Source organism: Balaenoptera ricei, chromosome 7 (genome assembly GCF_028023285.1).
Source record: "Balaenoptera ricei isolate mBalRic1 chromosome 7, mBalRic1.hap2, whole genome shotgun sequence".
NCBI classification, from domain to species: Eukaryota; Metazoa; Chordata; class Mammalia; order Artiodactyla; family Balaenopteridae; genus Balaenoptera; species Balaenoptera ricei.
The window spans coordinates 933,086-959,863 of NC_082645.1; the positions used below are offsets into that span (position 1 = coordinate 933,086).

Sequence of the window (26,778 nt, forward strand, 5' to 3'; positions counted from 1 at the left end):
TCTCTGATGACCAGGCAAAACTCTCACAGCTTGGCTGGGAAGTTCTGATTCATCTGCCATATTCACCAGACATTGCGCCTTTGGATTTCCATTTATTTTGGTCTTTACAAAATTATCTTAATGGAAAAAATTTCAGTTCTCTGGAAGACTGTAAAATGCACCTGGAACAGTTCTTTGCTCAAAAAGATAAAAAGTTTTGGGAAGATGGAATTATGAAGTTGCCTGAAAAATGGCAGAAGGTTGTGGAACAAAAGGGTAAATACGTTGTTCAATAAAGTTCTTGGTGATAATGAAAAATGTGTCATTTATTTTTACTTAAAAACCAAAGGAACTCTTTGGGCAACCCAATATATATATCCCCTCCCCCATCTTTTTTTTTTTTAAGATTTCTGTCTTAGAACAAATAATGTCTGACGCTTAGATGGTTAACCTTCAGTTTATCATGGTAACTGAACTGTATAGAAACCAAACCATAGGTATTATTGAAAATATTTCAGTATCCATTCATTTGTAAGAGGAAATTCAGGGTTAGAGTTAGGTTGAGTCAAACATATGGCAGAATCCAAAGGATTCATATTGTTTACTCAAACTGGAATGAAACTAATTGTTCTCTGTTTGTTCCTGTAAGTACATTTGTCTATAGGCAAGGTAAGGTTCCTTTTTAAAAGGGCGTGGTTTTGTATTGGGAGCTCTGGAGCTGAGAAAGTGAGGTCTACTGCTCTGGGCCACACTGCCACCTGGGGGCTAATAGGAAACTCTGTTACGATGTTATAGTCAGTGCCGGAAATCTTTGAAATTGACCTTGGTTCTATTAAGACAAATACCGAAACACCATTATCTGTAGGCACGAAAATAATGCTGTTGGCTTACCTAGTAATGTGGTATGATACAATATTATAAAAGCATATTTAAAAATTTAATGTGATACTTCCATATTACTTTTTTTTACTGTCTTGTACTTTTCCCCTATATTTTAGGATATTACCAACTATCTTGAGACAAAGTTAATGTACATTTCCTGGATCCTTTTATATGTATACTGCTACTTAGTACTTATAAAGAGTATTTTATGTGTACTGGTAATAGTTTCCAATTTATACCATAAAATTGATTACTCAATGAATGTCCTTTTCCTAGCCCAAATATTTTGAACATATGTAAGCATTTTTATAATGTTGATATGTATGCAGTTATTTAATTTAAATGTTTTTCTGAAAGGTGATTTTCTTTTATTAAGTATAATGCTATTGGATTATTTGACACTTTAAAATGTATAACTGAAGAACAAAAATTATATGGTTCCACTTATATGAGGTGCCTACGACAGTCAAATTTCATAGAGACAGAAAGCAGGACAGTGACTGTCAGGGGCTGGGGAGAGGAGGGAGAGAATTGGAAGTTAGCGTCTGATGGGCACAGAATTTCAGTTTGGGATGATGAAAAAGTTCAGGAAATGGATAGTGGTTGGTGATGGTTACACAACAGTGTGACTGTACTTTTTTTTTTTTTAATTTTTTTGGCTGCGTTGCGTCTTCGTTGCTGTGCACGGGCTTTCTCTAGTTGCAGCGAGCAGGAGCTACTCTTCCTTGCGGTGCGTGGGCTGCTCATTGCGGTGTCTTCTCTTGTTGCAGAGCTCAGGCTCTAGGCACGCAGGCTTCAGTAATTGTAGCACCCAGGCTCAGTACTTGTGGCACGTGGGCCCTAGAGTGCAGGCTCAGTAGTTGTGACTTGTGGGCTTCAGTAGTTGCGGTGCGCAGGCTCAGTAGTTGTGGCGCACGGGCTTAGTTGCTCCGCGGCCTGTGGGATCTTCCCGGACCAGGGCTCGAACCTGTGTCCCCTGCATTGGCAGGCAGATTCTTAAGCACTGCGCCACCAGGGAAGTCCCTGTAACTGTACTTAATGCCACTGAATTGTACGCTTAAAAATGGTTAACATGGTAAATTTTATGTTTTATACACTTTACCACAATCGAAAATGTATTACTGTACTAGTAGTGTTGAATGGTACCCTTTCTTAGGGCATAGGAAGGAGTAGGTACATGAATTTAATTTTGAAAAGCACATGTTAGGTGCTAGAAGCTTTACATATAGAAAGCTAGAATCCTATGAGGTATATACTTATTAATACCTTTCTTTTACCCATTAAGAAGCTAAAGCTCAAAGATGTTTGTTTGTAACAAATTTACAAACAGCCTACTGTTTGCTCAACTCAGGATAATTTGTCTGAAGTGCAAAACTTCTAAGCTAATAAAAGATGTAGCTGAGGCTTGGATCTATTTCTGCCTCATTCTAAGGCAGGTACTCTTCCTATTCTATTACCTTGCCTTCCATGAGAATATTGCGGCTTCATGTCACAATGAAATACTGACATGGCATTCTGTTATACTATAGATTCTGACATGTTACGGTTCAAGACTGGAAAGAAAAAAATCACATAGCAGCAGTGGGAGCACCCTGAGATAACCCCAAGCTGTGTGTAACATCTGTGGGCTTTAAAGAGTTCATGTCTAATTTGAGTAGACTGTGTATGGTGGAAATGACTCATGTACCATGAGGTCATCTATTACAGTATTTTTTATTTTGAATTAGTTTCCCATCAGATATAAAGTCAGTGCTTCTCTTTAGAATACCAAGCGTCTCTAAGGGAAGAGATTCACTCTTGTATCTATTTGCTATTTTAAATTGCATCCATCATTTCTATCTGCTTTTCTTGCTTTCCTTTGGGAGACTCCTTCCTTCCAACGAAAGAAAATGAAAGTTTTCTCATCATGATAAATAATTTAATAAAAAATGTCTCAATATAAGTTAGATTTTCAAACTCTAGTCATAGAATCAGTGTTTTCCAAAATACTATAAACAAAAGACTTTTAGAATAAACAACAGATAATGATCTGGGCAGTCCCTTTATATTTGTAGTAATCTGATTTCGCATATGTACCTTTCCAATTACCCTTCAGAAATGGAATATTTGATATACCATAAAACTAAATCAATCCTACTTCTGTTGAACCCTAGTACTTTTAACTATCCTTAGCAGCCATGGAAGTAATCCCCCAGTAAGAATGTAATTGCTAAATCACTGCCTAATTACTTGATTTTCTTTATTTACAAAATGAATAATATTTGGTAAAATACCTAGATTTTAAAATGACGTTATGTTATCTGATTACAGAGAAACAGTTTACATATTTTCTTAACATGTTCCGCAAAACCCTTACAGTACTGAAACACTCTGGAATGCTTCTTTGGAAGCCAAGGAGCTTGTTGCTGACATAGTAATAATTTGGTTGTTTGCACATTTTATAAAATATTAAAATGTAAGTTACCATATTCCTTAAATAACTCATGGTGAGATGTTGTCTCTGAAGTGTTGGCTTGTGAGTAGGAGGGAAATTATATGTTACAGTGTTATATAAAACTGACTCATATGGGTGGGTAAAAAATCCTGAGAATACCAGGACACCCACACTTGCAAAAGCCAATATGTGCCATTTCTCTTTACACCCTGTTCCAGCAGGCTGCTTAAGTGAGCTGTATTCATTAAAGAAATTGCAATACTTTCTTTCATTGCCTTGGTGAAAACTTCCTGTTAAAAAAAGTGAAATAACATTTTTTATCCTTTAGGATAAAAAGTTTGATTCGCTATTTGAAGTAATTCACTTCTCCATGCTTGTGTTTTGTTTGTTTGTTTGTTTGTTTGTTTTAATTAGTTAAAATCAAGAGAATAAAACACACCTGCTTTTGGAATATTTTAGAATATTTATTAAATCCTAAATAAACACAATTAAATATTTTTTAGCAAGTAGTATTCCGGGTCTTGATAAACAGCTAACTCACGCTGTTTTACTGATAGTGACAAAAAGAGAAGAATGTTACATTGGTCAGTAGTTAACTGTTACTTGCAGCAGTTAAAACTGGTCACTGGGAGAGTGAATGGTTGATTTGTAGTAACATTAAATATTCTTATATATATATTTGTTGTATTATCCAAAGTGTTGTTTTGGTAGGTTTTCACAAATTATATTTTGTTTGTATGGAGTTTTTTTGTTGTTTGATTTTTAAAGACTGCTTTCTAGGTTCTTTCACTACATGCTAAGACTTATTGTTTTTTTGGAATTCTCTTTCCTCTTTTAACCAAGATTCTTTGTCCAAACTCAGAATCGCAACCAATACTTTAAAAAAAAAAAAGTTTTTATTTAGTTGACAAGAATGCTAACTTCATTTGAAAATAGCAAAAGGGCAGCTCTTGCTGTGAAACAAGCCCCTAAAGAAACACTTTATGTTATTTAATTGTTTTAAGATCTCTGCAATGGTGGTGGTGTTATCCCAGCTTTTTTAAAGAGAAAGCTGTAGCTTTGAGAGATAAAGTAACTTGCCCATCTAATGACATAGTTGGGATTTGAACCTAGACGAAACCTCTGTTCTCAGTTTTTATTGTGTTATAACCATAATATATCTACATTTGTACATAAATCTTTTTTTGAGAGGTGTTTTGCTGCTGCTTACAGATGTAGCATATATGTAATTTCTATTGCATTGCATGCCTGTCTCAGACTTTGTTTTAAAAAAAATCTAACAAGGAAATGGTCTCCTTTATCTTCTCAAAAAGAGATTGTATTCAAACTGATGTCTATTATGATTATTATGGTTACATTTTTTAAATGAATTTAAAATTATTAATCATATTCTTAATCTGATAATGATTAAAATAATTCTCCTTATGACCAGATAGTTTTTTATCTTAGAATGTTCATACCTCATCATGTAGCTAAAATAGTGATCAAATAACCAATATTATTTTTATGAGCTGCTGGCTTTAGTAAAGAGGAAGCACGAAAGTATTTTAAGTAACTTTAATTTCTGTGATATATCTATATATAGATATAGATATATTAGGTATGTATATATGTTTATCTTTGTGTGTTTGTGTGTGTCAGATAAAATTTTAATTAGAGTATGTTGCACATGTAGAAAACTATTGATTTGCCATTCTTTCAGAGTCTTTTTTTAGTCAATGAAAAGTTAATTTGATCAGCAGGGACCTATAGAGGTTTAATTTTAAATTATAATCAATTGTACTTGTATTTGTGGTGATCATTACTTGGATTCATGTAGAATCTTTGTTTTTTATCACTTACACTTTAATTTCTATTATCTCATTTTAGATGTTACTCCTACTGTATGCAGGTACATACATCGAGGTGGATAATTCTTTTTTTTTTTTTAATTATTATTTATTTATTTATTCATTCTTGGCTGTGTTGGGTCTTCATTTCTGTGCGAGGGCTTTCTCCAGTTGTGGCAAGCGGGGCCCCTCTTCATCGCGGTGCGCGGGCCTCTCACTGTCGTGGCCTCTCTTGTTGCGGAGCACAGGCTCCAGACGCGCAGGCTCAGTAGCTGTGGCTCACGGGCCTAGTTGCTCTGTGGCATGTGGGATCCTCCCAGACCAGGGCTCGAACCCACATCCCCTGCATCGGCAGGCAGGTTCTCAACCACTGCGCCACCAGGGAAGCCCGAGGTGGATAATTCTTGATGATTTTCTCAATGTTGAGTATTCCCAGATAGGAGTAGAATTCAAGATGTTTATGACAGCTGATCTTAGTTCTCACCACCAAATCACTGTGTGCAAATATGTTTCTCAGATCTGTGAGAAATTTTTATTTTGTCATTTTATCTTGATGATAAAAAATAAGTTGCATAGGTAAAAAACTAATTTCCAGAATGAATTCCCAATTGGAATGACTTAGAATGACTTAGAATTAGAATTAGACTTTCTCAAACAGGGTCCAACTACCCAGTTTGTTTTGGGAGGTCATTTCAAATAAATATCCATTGAATGGCTCTGCATTGGGCACAGAGAGAGGCCCGTGAAATGCAGAAATGAATAATACAGTGTCCTATCTTCAAGAGATACACTGCCTAGGGCTTCTCTGGTGGCACAGTGGTTAAGAATCCGCCTGCCAGTGCAGGGGTCACGGGTTCGAGCTCTGGTCCAGGAAGATCCCACATGCCTCGGAGCAACTAAGCCCATGTGCCACAACTACTGAGCCTGCGCTCTAGAGCCCATGAGCCACAACTACTGAGCCCGCGTGCCTGGAACCTGTGCTCCGCAACAAGAGAAGCCACCACAATGAGAAGCCCATGCACCGCAATGAAGAGTATTCCCCGCTCAACGCAACTAGAGAAAGCCCACATGCAGCAACGAAGATCCAACGCAGCCAAAAATAAATAAATAAAATAAATTAATTAAAAAAAAAAAGAAATACACTGCCTAGGGGTCTTCCTTGGTGGTCCAGTGGTTAAGACTCCATGCTTCAACTGTAGGGGCATGGGTTCGATCCCTGGTCAGGGAACTAAGATCCCACATCCCACATGCCGCATGGTGTGGCCAAAAAGAAAAAAGAAATACACTGCCTAATAGCAGAAGATACATAAAGAAATTCTCTTACAGTGTGATAGATGTCACAGTAGAAGGATGTTCAAAGTATAGAGGGGATATTGAATGAAGATGGAAGCATGGAACAAAGGTGGTCTGAGAATGTTTCTCAAGGAACTAAGCTAGGTTTTGGGAAGGAAAAATACACATTTACTAACAGAGTGGAATACAGATAGGGAGTTGTCATTGGATGTTTCAGCAAAGCGAACAGTGTTTAGGGAAATACCATATGGAAGAAGAATCCACTGTTGTTCCAGAAGATTATTTTAAACATATTTTTTCTTGCTTTGCAAGTGCAACAGTGCAGTAACAGAGCGTTTATCAAATAGTACTTGCACTGATCTAAGTTTCCAGCCACCTGTGATCATTGCTAAGTATAAATGGTGGCACTAATGAAAAATAAAGCAACTAGACAACAGGTAATAAGAGGGAAATGGAAGGATAAGATGCCTGGATTATCTGCCAACTTTTTATACATAACTATACTATAGTTCTCTGAAAATTTAACTTTTTTTTTTAAGATTTAATTTTACTTTTATTTTTTTGGCTGCATTGGGTCTTTGTTGCTGTGCATGGGCTTTCTCTAGTTGTGGCGAGCAGGGACTACTCTTCATTGCAGTGTGTGGGCTTCTCATTGCGGTGGCTTCTCTTGTTGCAGAGTACGAGCTCTAGGTGTGCGGGCTTCAGTAGTTGCAGCATGCGGGCTCGGTAGTTGTGGCACACGGGCTTAGTTGCTCCGTGGCATGTGGGATCTTCCCTGACCAGGGATCGAACCCATGTCCCCTGCATTGGCAGGTGGATTCTTATCCACTGCACCACCAGGGAAGTCCCTATATGTTGTTTAAAATATAAAGCCTGTGCAGAATTTATTTATTCAACACATGTATATTGAGCTGGTGTCCCCGCTTTAAAAATGATTATCCCCACTTTACAATCCAGAAAACTAAGGTACAGAGGTGAAGTAATTTTCTTACACTTAGTAGTGTAAAAGGAGGAGCCAGCATACATTTTGTTTCCAGAGAACTTGTTTAAAGAAATTGTAAAATGGTCAGTGGGTCTGGAGTAGTGGGGGTGAGAGAGGCACGAAATGAGGCTGGAAGCTTGGCTGTGAATATAGAGAGGCAAAGTAAGGACCATAGAGACATTCTTGTTTGTTTTTTAGGTGGGTAATTCTCAGCATGTATAAATGCTAATAAAAATAATCCAGCAAAGACAGACAATTAGAAGGCACAGATGACAGAAAGGATAATCAATACTGAAGTTTCTGAGAATGTAAGACAGGGCAGGACCCCTCACAAGAGGGAAAGAAATGAGCATGGTACAGATACAGGTGAATTAAAGTTGGTGTTAGGAAGTTAGAGGTGGTTAATATATCACATGAGTCAGCCTTTTGGGATGCTTTACTTGTGCACATTATCTTTAACTGATCTCTGTGATACACCTGAAAGAACAACCACATTCAGTTTAGAAGTGCTCATCTGGGAGTCTAATTACGGAAGAGAACGGGACAGGAGGCTTGGTATTTGGGAGTCTTAAGGGGGGAAGCTGTGACTGCATAGCACAAGGGGGAAAATGAGGTAATACTCTGCTCAGTTGTTTATGTGGAGAATGAAAACCACTTAGCACAGTCTCAAGCTGAGTCCAGGAGAAAGTGTAACAAGAAATACAAACTAAACCATAGGAAGAGGAATTGGACCGAGAGAGACATACCATCTCCAGTTCATCTACTTTAAAGGAGATGAAAACCTCCTATCTACAATAATAGTGATAGCATTACATTGAAAGAATCTAAACTTTTTCTAAGAGCTTTTATATTCTATATACAGTAACTTTTCAGATCACTGAATCATAGAATTCTAAAACTGAGGGATCCTTGTATACTATTATTGTCCATTTAATGGAACAGATAACTGAGACCCATCCATAGAGGTTAAGTGATTGAGCTAAGATCTGAAACACAGCTTTTAGTGGCAAGGTCCAAACTTGAACCACAGGTTTCTAACTCACAGTTTACTGTTCTTTCCACCATACCATGTGGCCTCCCATTTCAACACATTATTTAAACTATTTTTGCAAGGCCCTTATGTGCATTTGAAGATCCTCGCCTCCAAACATTTTCCCTCATATAATAATTTATTCATCCATTCTTCATGTGTTTCGTTTTTCTTCTTTATTATCCTAGTAACTCTCCTCTGAGTTGTCAGCAGTAAATCGCTATTTCTCTTCGACTATCTCATTTAGATTGTCAGCTACTTGGTCTGCAAAATATCTGTTAGATGAAACCATCAACTTTTTTTTGCTACTCAGTATTCATGATGTGGTTAGATAAATACTCTCAGATTGAATATGCTATTTCCTTATTAACTTATATTTTAATTACCTTATTTTAAAATTATATCAGGGCATCCTTTTTTCTTTTCTTTTTTTTAATTTTTCAATTTTATTTAATTTACTTTTTTATACAGTAGGTTCTTATTAGTCATCAATTTTATGCACATCAGTGTATACATGTCAATCCCAATCACCCAATTCATCACACCACCACCACCACCCCCCCGCGGCTTTCCCCCCTTGGTGTCCATACGTTTGTTCTCTACATCTGTGTCTCACCTTATGCCCTGCAAACCGGTTCATCTGTACCATTTTTCTAGGTTCCACATATATGCGTTAATATACAATATTTGTTTTTCTCTTTCTGACTTACTTCACTGTGTATGACAGTCTCTAGATCCATCCACGTCTCTACAAATGACTCAGTTTCGTTCTTTTTTATGGCTGAGTAATATTCCATTGTATATATATGTACCACATCTTCTTTATCCATTCGTCTGTTGATGGGCATTTAGGTTGCTTCCGTGACCTGGCTATTGTAAATAGTGCTGCAATGAACATTGGGGTGCATGTGTCTTTTTGAATTTTGGTTTTCTCTGGGTATATGCCCAGTATTGGGATTGCTGGATCATGTGGTAATTCTTTTTTTAGTTTTTTAAGGAACCTCCATACTGTTCTCCATAGTGGCTTTATCAATTTATATTCCCACCAACAGTGCAAGAGGGTTCCCTTTTCTCCACACCCTCTCCAGCATTAGTTGTTTGTAGATTTTCTGATGATGCCCATTCTAACAGGAGTGAGGTGATACCTCATTGTAGTTTTGATTTGCATTTCTCTAATAATTAGTGATGTTGAGCATCTTTTCATGTGCTTCTTGGCCATCTGTATGTCTTCTTTGGAGAAACGTTTATGTAGGTCTTCTGCCCATTTTTGGATTGGGCTGTTTGTTTCTTTAATATTGAGCTGCATGAGCTGTTTATATATTTTGGAGATTAATCCTATGTCCATTGATTCATTTGCAAATATTTTCTCCCATTCTGAGGGTTGTCTTTTCGTCTTGTTTATGGTTTCCTTTGCTTTGCAAAAGCTTTGAAGTTTCATTAGGTCCCATTTATTTATTTTTGTTTTTATTTCCATTTCTCTAGGAGGTGGATCAAAAAAGATTTTGCTGTGATTTATGTCAAAGAGTGTTCTTCCTATGTTTTCCTCTAAGAGTTTTATAGTGTCCGGTCTTACATTTAGGTCTCTAATCCATTTTGAGTTTTATTTTTGGGTTTGGTGTTAGGGAGTGTTCTAATTTCATTCTTTTACATGTAGCTGTCCAGTATTCCCAGCACCACTTATTGAAGAATGTCTTTTCTCCATTGTCTGTCATAGATTAGTTGACCATAGGTGCGTGGGTTTATCTCTGGGCTTTCTATCTTGTTCCATTGATCTGTGTTTCTGTTTGTGTGGCAGTACCATATTGTCTTGATTATTGTAGCTTTGTGGTGTAGTCTGAAGACAGTCAGTGGGTCTGATTCCTCCAGCTCCGTTTTTTTCCCTCAAGACTGCTTTGGCTATTTGGGGTCTTTTGTGTCTCCATACAAATTTTAAGAATTTTTGTTCTAGTTCCATAAAAAATGCCATTGGTAATTTGATAGGGATTGCACTGAATCTGTAGATTGCTTTGGGTAGTATAGTCATTTTCACAATATTGATTCTTCCAATCCAAGAACATGGTATATCTCTCCATCTGTTGGTATCATCTTTAATTTCTTTCATCAGTGTCTTATAGTTTTCTGCATACAGGTGTTTTGTCTCCCTAGGTAGGTTTATTCCTAGGTATTTTATTCTTTTTGTTGCAGTGGTAAATGGGATTGTTTCCTTAATTTCTCTTTCAGATTTTTCATCATTAGTGCATAGGAATGCAAGAGATTTCTGTGGATTAATTTTGTATCCTGCAACTTTACCAAATTCATTGATTAGCTCTAGTAGTTTTCTGGTGGCATTTTTAGGATTCTCTGTGTACAGTATCATGTCATCTGCAAACAGTGACAGTTTTACTTCTTCTTTTCCAATTTGTATGCCTTTCATTTCTTTTTCTTCTCTGATTACCGTGGCTACGACTTCCAAATCTATGTTGAATAATAGTGGTGAGAGTGGACATCCTTGTCTTGTTCCTGATCTTACAGGAAATGCTTTCAGTTTTTCACCATTGAGAATGATGTTTCCTGTGGATTTGTCGTATATGACCTTTATTATGTTGAGGTAGGTTCCCTCTATGGTCACATTCTGAAGAGTTTTTATAATAAATGGGTGTTAAATTTTGTCAAAAGCTTTTTCTGCATCTATGGAGATGATCATATGGTTTTTCTTCTTCAATTTGTTAATATGGTGTATCACATTGATTGATTTGCGTATATTGAAGAATCCTTGCATCCCTGGGATAAACCCCACTTGATCATGGTGTATGATCCTTTTAATGTGTTGTTGTATTCTGTTTGTTAGTATTTTGTTGAGGATTTTTGCATCTATATTCGTTAGTGATATTGGTCTGTAATTTTCTTTTTTTGTAGTATCTTTTTGTGGTTTTGGTATCAGGGTGATGGTGGCCTCAGAGAATGAGTTTGGGAGTGTTCCTTCCTCTGCAATTTTTTGGAAGAGTTTGAGAAGGATAGGTGTTAGCTCTTCTCTAAATGTTTGATAGAATTCACCTGTGAAGCCATCTGGTCCTGGGCTTTTGTTTGTTGGAAGATTTTTAATCACAGTTTCAATTTCATTACTTGTGATTGGTCTGTTCATATTTTCTATTTCTTCCTGGTTCAGTCTCAGAAGGTTATACCTTTCTAAGAATTTGTCCATTTTTTCCAGGTTGTCCGTCTTATTGGCATAGAGTTGCTTGTCGTAGTCTCTTAGGATGCTTTGTATTTCTGCGGTGTCTGTTGTAACTTCTCCTTTTTCATTTCTAATTTTATTGATTTGAGTCCTCTCCCTCTTTTTCTTGATGAGTCTGGCTAATGGTTTATCAATTTTGTTTATCTTCTCAGAGAACCAGCTTTTAATTTTATTGATCTTTGCTATTGTTTTCTTTGTTTCTATTTCATTTGTTTCTGATCTGATCGTTATTATTTCTTTCTTTCTGCTAACTTTGGGTTTTGTTTGTTCTTCTTTCTCTAGTTCCTTTAGGTGTAAGTTTAGATTGTTTATTTGAGATTTTTCTTGTTTCTTGAGGTAGACTTGTATAGCTATAAACTTCCCTCTTAGAACTGCTTTTGCTGTATCCCATAGGTTTTGGATCGTCGTGTTTTCATTGTCATTTGTCTCTAGGTATTTTTTGCTTTCCTCTTTGATTTCTTCAGTGATCTCTTGGTTATTTAGTAACGTATTGTTTAGCCTCCATGTGTTTGTGTTGTTTACATTTTTTTTCCCCTGTAATTCATTTCTAATCTCATAGCGTTGTGGTCAGAAAATATGCTTGATATGATTTCAATTTTCTTAAATTTACTGTGGCTTGAATTGTGACCCAAGATGTGATCTATCCTGGAGAATGTTCCGTGCGCACTTGAGAAGAAAGTGTAATCTGCTGTTTTGGATGGAATGTCCTATAAATATCAATGAAATCTATCTGGTCTATTGTGTCATTTAAAGCTTCTGTTTCCTTATTTATTTTCATTTTGGATGATCTGTCCATTGGTGTAAGTGACGTGTTAAAGTCCCCCACTATTATTGTGTTAACTGTCAATTTCCTCTTTTATAGCTATTAGCAGTTGCCTTATGTATTGAGGTGCTCCTGTTTTGAGGGCATATATATTTATAATTGTTATATCTTCTTCTTGGATTGGTCCCTTGATCATTATCCTTCCTTGTCTCTTGTAACATTCTTTATTTTAAGTCTATTTTATCTGATATGAGTATTGCTACTCCAGCTTTCTTTTGATTTCCATTTGCATGGAATATCTTTTTCCATCCCCTCACTTTCAGTCTGTATGTGTCCCTAGGTCTGAAGTGGGTCTCTTGTAGACAGCATATATATGGGTCTTGTGTTTGTATCCATTCAGCAAGCCTGTGTCTTTTGGTTGGAGCATTTAATCCAATCACGTTTAAGGTAATTATCGATATGTATGTTCCTGTTACCATTTTCTTAATTGTTTTGTGTTTGTTTTTGTAGGTCCTTTTCTTCTCTCGTGTTTCCCACTTAGAGAAGTTCCTTTAGCATTTGTTGTAGACCTGGTTTGGTGGTGCTGAATTCTCTTAGCTTTTGCTTGTCTGTAAAGCTTTTGATTTCTTCATCGAATCTGAATGAGATCCTTGCCGGGTAGAGTAATCTTGGTTGTAGGTTCTTCCCTTTCATCACTTTAAGTATATCATGGCACTCCCTTCTGGCTTGTAGAGTTTCTGCTGAGAAATCAGCTGTTAACCTTATGGGAGTTCCCTTGTATGTTATTTGTCGTTTTTCCCTTGCTGCTTTCAATAGTTTTTCTTTGTCTTTAATTTTTGCCAATTTGATTACCATGTGTCTTGGTGTGTTTCTCCTTGGGTTTATCCTGTATGGGACTCTCTGTGCTTCCTGGACTTGGGTGGCTATTTCCTTTCCCATGTTAGGGAAGTTTTCGACTATAATCTCTTCAAATATTTTCTCTGGTCCTTTCTCTCTTCTCCTTCTGGGACCCCTGTAATGCGAATGTTGTTGCGTTTAACGTTGTCCCAGATGTCTCTTAGGCTGTCTTCATTTCTTTTCATTCTTTTTTCTTTATTCTGTTCCACAGCAGTGAATTCCACCATTCTGTCTTCCAGGTCACTTATCCGTTCTTCTACCTCAGTTATTCTGCTATTGATTCCTTCTAGTGTAGTTTTCATTTCAGTTATTGTATTGTTCATCTCTGTTTGTTTGTTCTTTAATTCTTCTAGGTCTTTGTTAAACATTTCTTGCATCTTGTCGATCTTTGCCTCCATTCTTTTTCCAAGGTCCTGGATCATCTTCACTATCATCATTCTGAATTCTTTTTCTGGAAGGTTGCCTATCTCCACTTCATTTAGTTGTTTTTCTGGGGTTTTATCTTGTTCCTTCATCTGGTAAATAGCTCTCTGCCTTTTCATCTTGTCTACCTTTCTGTGAATGTGGTTTTTGTTCCACAGGCTGCAAGATTGTAGTTCTTCTTGCTTCTGCTGTCTGCCCTCTGGTGGATGAGGCTATCTAAGAGGCTTGTCCAGGATATCCTTTTAAATTTTTAATTTTACCTTTTATTTTTCTTCATTTAGGTATCTTTTCATTAAAACTTTTAAAGTTTAAAAATTTAGGTCAAGTGACAGTTCATTATCATTCTCAGACTGGCTATCCCAGGAGGACTTTGGTGAACAAATGCAGAAATGACATTTCATATTTTTCTGAAGTCTGTTTTTTTCTTTTGGTGGATTGAATCAATTTGCAGAACATGAAACTGAATATGTATGTGAAGTTGAAAATAAATGTTTAATGACTCAGACTTGTACTCCTGGATATAGATTTCATTAAGTTCTCATAGGAACAGATGGGTAGGATGATGACAGAATTAGGTAACTGCCAGTTAAGGGGGAAATGTTTATATGAACTTTAAAAAGCAACAACAGCTAAGGATTTCTGAATCTAAGATATTTTGCATGGGTGTCCTTTGATAAGTCTGGTTAGGATTCTTTTCCTCAACAATAGAATGAAGAGGCTTATCCATGTATGCAGGTGTCACTACATCATACCTACTATGCACCTCGAACTGGGGGACACCATTCCACTCCTAACCTTTGTTTATCCTCTTCTCCTTCTGCTCTCCTGTGGACTGAAATAACTTCTCCCACCCCATTTTTAATTCCTCTTGATGCTAGTTTTTACTCAGGCTGAGGCTGTTTCTGAGCTCATCCTGCCTGCCCGAACTGCAAAAGCTTCTAATTAAATGGTATTGGAGTAGTTTGTACAGTTTTCTTTTGAAGGAGAGCCAGTGTCCCAACACATCTAAATAGTCTCCCATTTAGCAACTCTCATCAGCTTTTAAAATATTAAATGGTAGAAAGATCCTTATACTGCAGGAGTTAGATGACTGACATATCCAGGCTGTAAAATCAGCATACGTACTAGTTAACTGTCTTACTGTAGGTGCTTCTGAACCACCCCTCAAGTTTTTATGAAATCAGCTTGCAGGGGCCAGGCAAGTGACACATCCCAGTGTGGCAGGTTGATTGCAAAGTAGCACATGCATCATTTCTCAGGGGGACAGCTGCTACTCGGGTTCAGCCAGTTGTCATGTCAGAGGACCCATTCAGTGTTGCCAGATTTCCCAGTTTTTCAAAGGTGTTTTGTGTGTGTGAAATATTCTGCTTTTTACATATTAGCAACTAATGTGAATTTCCAAAAGGCACTCTGGGGCTGAAGCAAATCCTCTTGTAAGCCTGACTGCCAGTTTGCAACCTCTCTTCTAAGGAGCACAGTGTGACATGGATCTTGGACCTCCACATTGCCCCCAGTGCCACCACTGCCATTTTACCCTGGCTCTGAAGACACTGGAGGGCTCTAGGGCTGTATAGGAGGAAGAAGAACAAAAGTAGGTGAGAACTTACTTGGTTAAGTTGTATTACCATAGATGTCATGCTTTTTGAAGAGGAAAAGTGTTAAGCAAACGCCCATTTTCCTCTGAGAAACACTTTTTTGGGTAAGATTAGGTCAAAATGATAACAGCTTAATTTGGTTTCAAAAACTGACCTTACTTCTTTGTTGAAATTGACTGTAGCACATCTTTGAGATTTTCTTTGAGATAAAAATAATTCAGCCCTTTTTTCTTGTCTCTTTTGCTTCCTAAAATTTTGAGAATTGTGGATATTGGCATCTTCCACAGATGCAGTAAACTTTAATGTGTAGAAGCTCATGATTTTATAAATGAATGGATTTGAAACTTTTCCTTCCAAGGTAAAAGTACTTATTTTCTCTGAATTAAACCTAGTTCCCAAACTTATGACTCTAAAGTCAGTATTGGTGGCCATTTCCTATGTCAATCAAGAGAAACTTTCTGGTACATTTTTGTGGGAAAACAGAAGGAAAAGTAGGGATAATTGGCATTTGTAAGCAAGAGCTAATGCAGTTTCTGGAAAGATAAGAACATTACAAATGACCCAATGAAAATTTCTAGTTACCTATGTCATTGTTTCATAAAATTGGTTTAAATGTTTAATGTAGATCTTTTCAAATATGTATATGTGTGTGTAACAAGTAGATCCCCCAAGCCCAACTCCGCTACTGGATTTTTTTTTTAAAGCAAATCACAGGCTTTTAAATGCTATGTGTGGTTGTATGTGTGTGCTCGTCTTAGTTATATGGAATCATAGTCATAGGTTATTTGTATAACCGGATGCACCCTTTGGGAACATGTTTTTTTTTTTTTTTTTATTGATTGATTGATTGATTGCTATGTTGGGTCTTCGTTTCTGTGCTAGGGCTTTCTCTAGTTGTGGCAAGTGGGGGCCACTCTTCATCGCAGTGCGCGGGCCTCTCACTATCGTGGCTTCTCTTGTTGAGGAGCGCAGGCTCAGTAATTGTGGCTCACGGGCCCAGTTGCTCTGCGGCATGTGGGATCTTCCCAGACCAGGGCTCGAACCCGTGTCCCCTGCATTAGCAGGCAGATTCTCAACCACTGCGCCGCCACGGAAGCCCTGGGAACATGTTTTTAAAGTTACCCTTGGGGTCTCATTTACAGGCAGGTAGGAGCTTTGTAGTATTTGTGGTCAATGGAAGTAATGAAAACGCCTTTGCGAGATTTGTTGGGGAGAATGTCTATTGGTGCCTTTCTGTTTTTACCCAGGAGTTGAAGTGTTTATTAGTGGCGGTTTATTCACATGTATGTGTAAGTGTATCTATCTGAAGATTGAATAAATAAGGTAATTTTATGTTTTTATTCTACTTTAAATTACATTCGCCTTCTAATTTGAATTCACATCTAATTGAGTGTTTTCCAGGCTAAGAATGTTTATTGGATTCTTACTTTGCCTGGAGACTCTGCTAAATTATTTACAGGTTTTAAGTTATTTAATCCTTCTAACAATCTTTTTGAGACATAAACTATTGTCCAGGTTTTGCTAATGAATAAATTGGGCTCAATGAATTCGATGTTTTTCAGCCAGAAAATGGCAGCACCCCTATTTGAATAGTTTGACATCAGTACATCTTTTTAATCATACCCCAATGCCAAAGAGCCTGTTCAGAGTTGTATTGTCAGTATAAATACAGTATTTTCAGTTTATAAGCTCACAGCTTTAGACCCATACTTAAAGTACTGTACTCTAATATCATAATTTACTATAATATAAATACTGATTATACTTACCTATAACAAAAAACCCGCTATATGAACTTGTCACCAAATCTAATTTACAGGCATTTTGCTTACCACTTAATTGGTTGCAAAGGTCAAACCTGCCATTGTTATACATAGTGTAATATGTGAGTCACTTATACATCAACCATCTAGGAGTGATGATGGTAATCATTACAGGGTTTTCACACTCATCCTTAATGAGAATATCAGCCTCAGTGATCATTTTCAAGTATACTCTGTCACTATCTAATACAACTTTCTGTGATGAAGGAAATGTTCTATATCTATGGCTGTCCAATATAGTACCTGCTAGCTACTATGGCTTAAGATCTTAAAATGTGGCTAGTGTAACAGAAGGGCTGAATTTTAAGATTTTATTTAATTTTAATTAACTCAGATTTAATTTGGCTAGTGGCTACCATAATGAACAGCATAGCTCTAAGAGATTATAGTTTGTATTTGATATGATTTATATGTGTTATAAAATGTGTTTAAGACAAAAATAGAGTGCTTAAAGGAATTTGGTCTTGAAAAACCTTATTGGAGCAAGGAGCATAATTTATTAAATTCAGCACCTAATACCTTTGAAGAAAATGAGAAATTTCCCTTACTCAGATACTAGAGACCTTTGGAATTAAATTTTCTTCCATTTATTTTACGTAAAAAATCACTAAGCAGGGGGACTTCCTCGGTGGCGCAGTGGTTGGGACTCCGTGCTCCCAGTGCAGGGGGCCCGGGTTCAATCCCTGGTTGGGGATCTAGATCCCACATGCATGCCGCAACTAAGGAGCCCACCTGCCACAAATAAGACCCAGCGCAGCCAAATAAATAAATAAATATTTAAAAAAATCATTAAGCAGGAAGTTAGAAATATTATTTAACTGATAATAATGCTTCTGGATGGGTGGAAAATTTTAAGTTCACAAGTTGTTAGCCATTCAGTCAATTTACTATTTAAGCAATAGACAGGAAAATAAAATTATCATTGAAGTAGGGACTTCTTTTTTTTTTTTTTTAATTTTTGGCTGTGTTGGGTCTTCGTTTCTGTACAAGGGCTTTCTCTAGTTGCGGCAAGCGGGGGCCACTCTTCATCGCGGTGCGCGGGCCTCTCACTATCGCGGCCTCTCTTGTTGCCGAGCACAGGCTCCAGACGCTCAGGCTCAGTAGTTGTGGCTCACGGGCCTAGTTGCTCCGCGGCATGTGGGATCTTCCCAGACCAGGGCTTGAACCCGTGTCCCCTGCATTGGCAGGCAGATTCTCAACCACTGCGCCACCAGGGAAGCCCAGTAGGGACTTCCTATGGCTACATTTATAAAACATTTTGAAATAGCAAATCTTAGACAGGTCAGGAAGAGAATTTTTAAATTCTCAAATATCTAGACTCTCCCACCCCTCACTGATCACTTTCCCGCCCTCTGAATATTCTGATGTGTTCCCTTACTGTTTCAAGTGACTTTGTATAATGAGAAATGTTACTGATATTGGTGGTGTGCCTATTAGGGTGATGAAGACAAAGGGGAAGTAAGTCTTGATAGCCAGAGTTTTAAACTTTAATATTTGGGATGAATCAACCAAAGATTTGTTGTTTGAAATTCTTTCTATTTTTAACTTAATTTTTTTTCATGGGCACTGTCAGATTAGTGTAAATAAGTGAGGCTGCAGCTTCTTTTTTCTAAGTTGTTTTCCAGAGTTGGTACTCCAGAAGATTATGTTGTCATTGCAAATAGATCCTGCTAACGGCGACTATGTTGTAAAAAGTTTAAAAAAAAAAAAAAATTAATTAATTAATTTTTGGCTGCATTGGGTCTTCGTTGCTGCGCATCGGCTTTCTCTAGTTACGGCGAGTGGGGGCTACTCTTCATTGTGATGCGCTGGCTTCTCTTGTTGTGGAGCACGGGCTCCAGGCGCACGGGCTTCAGTAGTTGCTGCATGCAGGCTCAGTAGTTGTGGCTCACAGGCTCTAGAGCGCAGGCTCAGTAGTTGTGGCACACGGGCTTAGTTGCTCCACGGCGTGTGGGATCTTCCCAGACCAGGGCTCGAACCCGTGTCCCCTGCATTGGCAGGCGTATTCTTAACCACTGCGCCACCAGGGAAGTCCAAAAAAAAGGTTTTTTTTCATTAGGAGAATTTCCAGATATGTTATGCTTCTGAAACTGGATGAAAATTTTTTCTTTATTCAGTTCTTATTTTTAAGGTCTTTATTTTTTTCAGATTTTGAAAGACAAGTAGAAATGTAAAATAATGTATGTGTTTTAAAAAAATCAAAGAGATAAACATAACTCCTTGGTGAAGCAAAGGATCCTGCTTTCTTCTCTCAGGGTCTCTCTTCAACAGAATAGTAATAAGACATTTTTAATAGGAATTTATAGTAATATTCATTCTTCTCTGGGCATGCTTCTTTCTTTTTCTTTGATTTGAGCTTCAAACTTTGCTCTGGACAGATTGAGGCACTAACACAGTTAGTTAGAATAAGCTGAAAATGTTTTAAAATGAGGTGAAGAGATAAGTTTTATTAGCGTATTGATAGTATTGCAGCCCAAAATATCTTGTGTATATGTTTTAATTGAGAGACGAATGAGGCAGAAAGAGTTAACAAAGTAGAATGATGATGTTTCTTCTGTAACTACCAGTTCCATCATTACTGTGCTGTGGTCCTCTGAAATGTGAGAATCTGGGAATCTGTCTGTCATGTATATAAGAAATAGTCGTGATAACTTTCATTTGGTTTTGTTGTTGTTGTTGTTACTCAAGGGGAGATTATAAAGAGTAACATGGTCGGGGGCGGGGGGAAAGAGGATTCAATAAATCTAGATTAGAATTCCCCAACCACAGTGTCTGTTAGACTAGCTATTAAGAGATGTGGATTCTAGTTTCAGTTCTAATGTTAATTAGGTTGTATTGACCTTGAGTAGGTGACTTAACCTCTCTTGATCAGTGTTTTATTTTTCCCTTCAAATATGTATTAGGGTTCTCCAGAGAAACAGAACTAGTAGGATGATATATAGATACCCCATTAGTTCCCCCCTACCCCCCGTTTCTCTTTTTCTCTCGAGATTATTATGAGGGATTGGCTCCTGTGATTATGGAGACTGAGAAGTCCAAAGATCTGCAGTTGGCAAGCTGGATCGCTGGGAGAGCCAGTGGCCTAGTGCTAGTCCAGGTCTGGAGGCCTAAGAGCCAGAAGAATCGAAGGTGTAAGTTCTAGTCCAAAAGTCATAGGTTTGAGGCCCAAGAAGAACCAATGTTTCAGTTCAAGCACAAAGGCAGGAAAAAAAACATTGTCTCAGTTTGAAGGCAGTCAAGGCAGTAGGAGTTCCCTCTTACTTGCAGGAGGGTCAGCCTTTTTGTTTTATTCAGGCCTTCAACTGATTGGATAGAACCCACCCCGATTAGGGAGGGCAATATGCTTTACTTAGTCTACTGATTCAAACTGCTAATTTTATCCCGAAACATCCTTACAGACATACCCAGGATAATACTCAACCGAATGTCTGGGCACCCCATGGCCCAGTCAAGCTGACATATAAAGCTAACCATCCTACTATTCCTTTTTTCTCCCATTTTAAGATGAAACATTTTATTACATTCAAAATAATATATGTAATGTATTGTTTCTAATAAAGCAAAATAATAAAATTAGCGTTGTCAGCCTACAACTCAACTTAAAAAAATAGAATATTAGTGATAGTATTATGTTTAGTACAGAGTGGTTTTATTTTGCTTTGCTTTCATATGAAGGGATTAGAATCAATCTCTATTTCCTCATTATAAAATTTTTTGATTCCAAATAATTTTTATTGTTCTTTACATCACTTTCTTTTGTCCTCAATAGAGTCCAGTGTCCCTGAAATACCAATCTAATAAGTGATTGAGCAATTAACATGGTAGATAGTAAAAATGGTGATTTTTCTCTGAACTCTAGACTTATTAACATCTTTCTATTTGCATGTCTAATAGACATGTCAAAACACAATATATCTAAAACAGATCTATGTTACAGATTCAATGCAGTCCCTGTCAAGATTCCAGCTGCCTCTTTGTATAAAATTGACAAGCTGATCCTAAAATTCATATTGAAATGTAAGGGGACCCAGCCAGAATAGGAAGAACAATTTTGAAAGGAAAGGATTCACATTTCCCTATTTCAAAACCACTAAAAATAAAATCAGAAACAAAAGATACCACAGAAATACAAAGGATCATAAGAGACTACAATAAACAATTAAATGCCAACAAATTTGACAATCTAGGAGAAATGGATAAATTCCTAGAAACATACAACCTACCGAGATTAAATCATGAGGAAATAGAAAATCGGAACAGACCAGTCACTAGTAAGGAGATTGAATCCCAACAAACAAAAGTCCAGAACCAGATGGCCTCACTAATGAATTCTACCAAACATTCAAAGAAGAATGAATACCAGTTCTTCTCAAATTCTTCCAAAAAACAGAAGAGGAGGGAACACTTCCAAACTCATTCTATGAGGCCAGCATTACCCTGGCCATTACCCATACCAAAACCAGACAAAGACACTGCAAGAAAAGAAAATTACAGGTCAGTATCTCTGATGAACATAGATATAAAAATCTCAACAATATTAGAAAGCCAAATTCAACAATACATACACCATGATCAAACAGGATTTATTCCAGGGATGCAGCAATGGTTCAACATCTGCAAATCAATCAATGTGATACACCACAGTAATAGAATGAAGGATAAAAACCATAGTCATTTCAGTAAATGCAGAAAAAGCATTTGACAAAATTCAACAGCCATTTATTATAAAAACTCTCAACAAAGAGAGTATAGAGGGAACGTACCTCAGTATAATAAAGGCTATATATGACAAGCCCACAGCTAACCTCATACTCAACAGTGAAAAGCTGAAATCTTTTCCTCTAACATCAGGAACAAGACAAGGAAGGCCACTTTTATTTAACATATTATTGGAAATCCTAGCCAGAGCCATTAGAAAAGAAAAAGAAATAAAAGGCACCGAAATTAGAAAGGAAGAAGTAAAACTGTCACTATTTGCAGAAGGCATGATATTATGTATAGAAAACCCTAAAAACAATACCAAAAAACTGTTAGAACTAATCAACAAATTTGTAAAATTTCAGGGTACAAAATCAATGTACAAGAATCTGTTGCATTTCTATACACTAATAATGAACTATCAGGAAAGAGAAATTAAGAAAATAATTTTATTTACATTTGCATCAGAAAGAATACAATACCTTGAGATAAATTTAGCCATGGAAGTAAAAGACCTGTACACTGAAAACTATAAGATATTGATGAAAGAAATTGAAGAAGATACAAATAAATGGAAAGACATCCCATGCTAATGGACTGGAAGAATTAATACTGTTAAAATGTCCATACTACCCAAACCAATCTACTGATTCAGCGCAGTTTCTATCAAAATTCTCATGGCATTTTTCATAGAAATAGAACAAACATTTCTAAAATTTCATTGGAGCCACAAAAGACCCCGAATAGCCAAAGCAATCTTGAGAAAGAAGAACAAAGCTGGAGGCATCATGCTCCCTGATTTCAAACTGGATTTCAAAGCTATAGTAATCAAAGCAGTATGGTACTGGCATAAAAAGAGACACATAGATCAATGGCATGTAATAGAGCCCAGAAATAAACACACAAATATATATGGTCAATTAATTTATGACAAAAAAATCAAGAATATACAATGGGAAAGAAGAGTCTCTTTAATAAATGGCGTTGGGAAAATCTGGCCCACTGTCTTACACCATACACAAAAATTAACTCAAAATGGATTAAAGACTTGAATGTAAGACCTGAAACCATAGCACTCCTAGAAGAAAACATTAGGTGATAAGGTCCTCGACATTGGTCTTGGTGATGATTTTTTGTATCTGACAGCAAAAGCACAGGCAACAAAACCAAAAATAAACAAATTGGACTATATCAAACTAAAAAGTTTCTGCACAGCAAAGGAAATCATCAACAAAATGAAAAGGCAACATACCAAATGGGAGAAAATATTTGCAAATTGTATATCTGATAAGAGGTTAATATCCAAAATATATAAGGAACTCATACAACTCAATAACAAAAAAACAAACAATCTGATTTAAAAGTGGGAAGAAGATCTGAATAGACATTTTTCCAAAGAGGACATACAGATGGCCAACAGGTACGTAGAAAGATGCTTAACATCACTAATCATCAGGGAAATGCAAATCAAAACCACAATGAGATATCATCTTACACGTATTAGAGTGGCTTCTTTCAAAAAGACAAGAAATCACAAGTGTTGGTGAGGATGTAGAAAAAAGGGAACCCTTGTACACTGTTGGTGGGAATGAAAATTGGTGCAGCCATTATGGAAAACAGTATGGAGCTTCCTCAAATTATTAAAAATAGAATTACCATATCATCCAGCAGTTTCACTTCTGGGTATTCATCTGAAGAAAATGAAAACACTAACTCAAAAACATATATATTCTCCTGTGTTCATTGCAGCATTATTTGCAATAGCCAAGACATAGAGACAACCTAAGTGTTCATTAATGGGTGAATGGATAATGAAAATGTCATATATAAATCTTTATATTTATACACACACACAATGGAATATTATTCAACCATAAAAATGAAGGAAATTTTGCCACTTGTGACAACATGGATGCACCTTGAGGGCACTATGCTAAGTGAAATAAGTCAGATTTGGAAAGACACATACTATATGATCTCACATATGCGGATCTAAACAAAAGCAAACAGAAACAGAAAAGCAAAACCAAAACAGTAACAGCAACCAAAAAACTCAGGTTCATAAATACAGAGAATAGATTGGTGGTTGACAGAGGCAGGGGATTAGGGAGGATGGGAAAAATGGGTGAAGGGGTCAAAAGGTGTAAACTTCCAGTGATAAAATAAGTAAGTCATGGGGATGTAATGTCCAACATGGTGACTATACTTAATAATACTGTATTGTGTATTTGAAAGTTGCTCAGAGATTAGATCTTGAAATTTCTCATCACAAGAAACAAAAATTTTGTAACTATGTATGATGACAGATGTTAACTAAACTTATTGTGGTGATCCTTTTGTGATATACATTTACAAATATCAAATTATTATGTTGTACACTTGAAACTAATGTAATGTTGTATGTCAATTATATCTCAGTAAAAAAACCCAAAAAACTACTACAAGGCTGCAGTAACAAAGACTATGTGATCTGGCATAAGGAGAGAGATATAGATCAATAGAATACAGTTGAGAGTCCAGAAACAAATGCATACATCTATGGCCAGATGATTTTTGACAAGAGTGCTGAGACTATTCAGTGGAAAAAAGAATAGTCTTTTCAACAAAAAATCCTGCAGCAACTGTTAATCTACATGCAAAAGAATGAAGTTGGATCCCTACTTTACACTGTTACAAAACTTAATTTCTCAAAATGGATAAAAGATTTAAACATAAGAGTTAAAACTATAAACCTTTTAAAAGAGGTGTAAATCTTTGTGACTGGGAAGTAGGAAGTTTCTTAGATATGACGACTAAAATATGCAACCAAATAAAAAATAGACTGGATTTAATCAAAATTTAAAACTTTTGTTCTTAAAAAGATACTTACAACAAAATGTAAAGATAACCTACAGAATGGGAGAAAATATTTATAAATCATGTGTCTGATAAAGGACTTATGTCAGGAATGTATTTTAAAAAACTCTCCCTTTTTTTTTGGCTGTGCTGCGCAGCATGTGGGATCTTAGTTCCCTAACCAGGGATCGAACCAGTGCCCCCTGTATTGGAAGTGCAGAGTCGTAACCACTGGACACCAGGGAAGTCCCTAAAAAACTCTTACAACTCAACAATGAAAAGGTAAATTGCCCAATTTTAAAATGGGTGAAAGATTGGAATATAAATTTCTCTAACAAAGATATACATATTGGCTATAAGCTCATGATAATATGCTCAGCATTGCAAGTCCCACCCACTAAGATGTCTATAATAAAAAAAAGAGACAGTAATAAGTGCTGACAAGGATGTGGATGAATTAAAACCCTTGTGCATTGCTCGTTGGAATGTAAAATGGTGCATCCATTTTGCAAAAACTGTTTGGCAGTTCATCAAAATGCTATACATAGAGTTACCATATGATCTAGCTTTTACATTTCTAGGGAGGTGCCCAAGAGAATTCAAAATATGTATACAAATACTTGGGTACAAATGTTCGTAGCAGCATTATTTAAGAGATCCAAAAAGTAGAAACAAGCCAAATGTCCATCAGCTGATAAATTCATAAAAATAGTAATGTATCCATACAATGGAGTATTACTCATCTTCAGAATGATACACTCTACAGCATGGATGAACCTTGAAAACATGCTGATTTAAAGAAGCCAAACCAAAGGCCACATATTATGATTGCACTTATAGAAAATGTCCTGGAATGAGATAGTGGTGATAGTTGCACAACCTTGTGAATATGCTAAAACCCACTGAATTGTACAGTTTAAGCGAGGAAATTTTATGGTATATGAATTACATCTCAATTTAAAAATATTGAATTTACTGATCTCCTTCTCAAACCTGCCCCTTCTGGTCCCCATTTCAAAAGTTAAGGACAATTTGAAGGGTGTTCTGATGCTAGAGGTGGGGATTATTGAATCAGAAGGAGACCCAGCTGCAGTCAATAGAGTGATAGTTTGAGGTTCTCTAGGAATAGACTGTATACCTCACTCCTATACTTTCCACCCATCCAAAAAACTTTGACCAGGCATCGAATAATGCAGTGGTTTAACTTCAGGTGAATCAGTGAGTGTGGCTTTCTTGGAAAAATCGCCAAAGCTTTAGATAGCTGGCATCCCCCGGGATGAATGAGAACTTCCTTACCCACAAGATTAACTATTGACACAATCTGCCCCAGAGTACCTCCTATCTCTCCTCTGAAAATAGACTGTCATAAATAGTGCTTTAACAGAATGGCTACGACAAGACTGTTAGCTGTTCATCCCGAATTCATTTCTTCTTCTTGGGTATACGGTTAGACTACACTTCACCTTCCTTATAGGTGAAAGTAAGGCCATGTGACTGAAGTCTAGGCAATGAAATATCAGCAGAAGACACTTCCCAGCTGTATTCCTTTACTGTCCACTTCTGCCAGCTAGATGGAAAGCCTAGGTAATGGCAGATCCTCCAGGAGCCTGGGTCCCTGAGTTACCACACGGAGGACAGCCGCTTGCCAACCAGGAACACCTCTCTCCTACTCCTGTCTGGTTAGGAAATAAGTTCCCTTTTTGGTTTAATTCTTACACACTGTGGAGTCTATTTGCTACTATAGCCAGACCTACCCTAACTAACACATGGGCTGACTGCAATTCTAACAAAAAATAATGACAAAACAAAGAAAAACCACCAAAGTAAGTATTGTGACAGAGGCATGTTGGTGCTGGAAATTTTTATATTCCTATGCATATTGTTGAGCTTTGTTCTAGGACACAGCTGATTTACTTGGAAATGATTTGATTCTTTTAGGTCTGTTTTTAAAGTTTTGTCAGGTAGGAAGGACCAAAGCAGTGCTTTATTCTAGGGCAAATTTTGCCTTACTCTGAAGCAAAATCCTTCTGGATACCAATATCTTTGTGAATTATGAGCAGAAAGTATTCCTGGTTTGGACATTGTTCTGCCCCCAAATCTC

The 26,778-nt window shown here is 36.9% G+C and overlaps 1 protein-coding gene across 7 annotated transcripts in view; it reads left to right on the forward strand.

The window, feature by feature from the left end:
• Positions 1 to 26,778, forward strand: part of ZRANB3 (zinc finger RANBP2-type containing 3) — a 254,596-nt gene that overhangs the window by 44,316 nt on the left and 183,502 nt on the right. Inside the window, exon 1 of one of the 7 annotated variants that reach the window (XM_059927595.1) lies at positions 24,923 to 24,959. The exons of the other annotated variants lie outside the window; for them this stretch is intronic. Within the exon in view, the coding sequence (XP_059783578.1) occupies positions 24,952 to 24,959 (8 nt within the window). The 5' untranslated portion in view covers positions 24,923 to 24,951. Of the gene's footprint in view, positions 1 to 24,922; positions 24,960 to 26,778 lie in introns of those variants that run through there. 7 annotated transcript variants of the gene reach the window in all.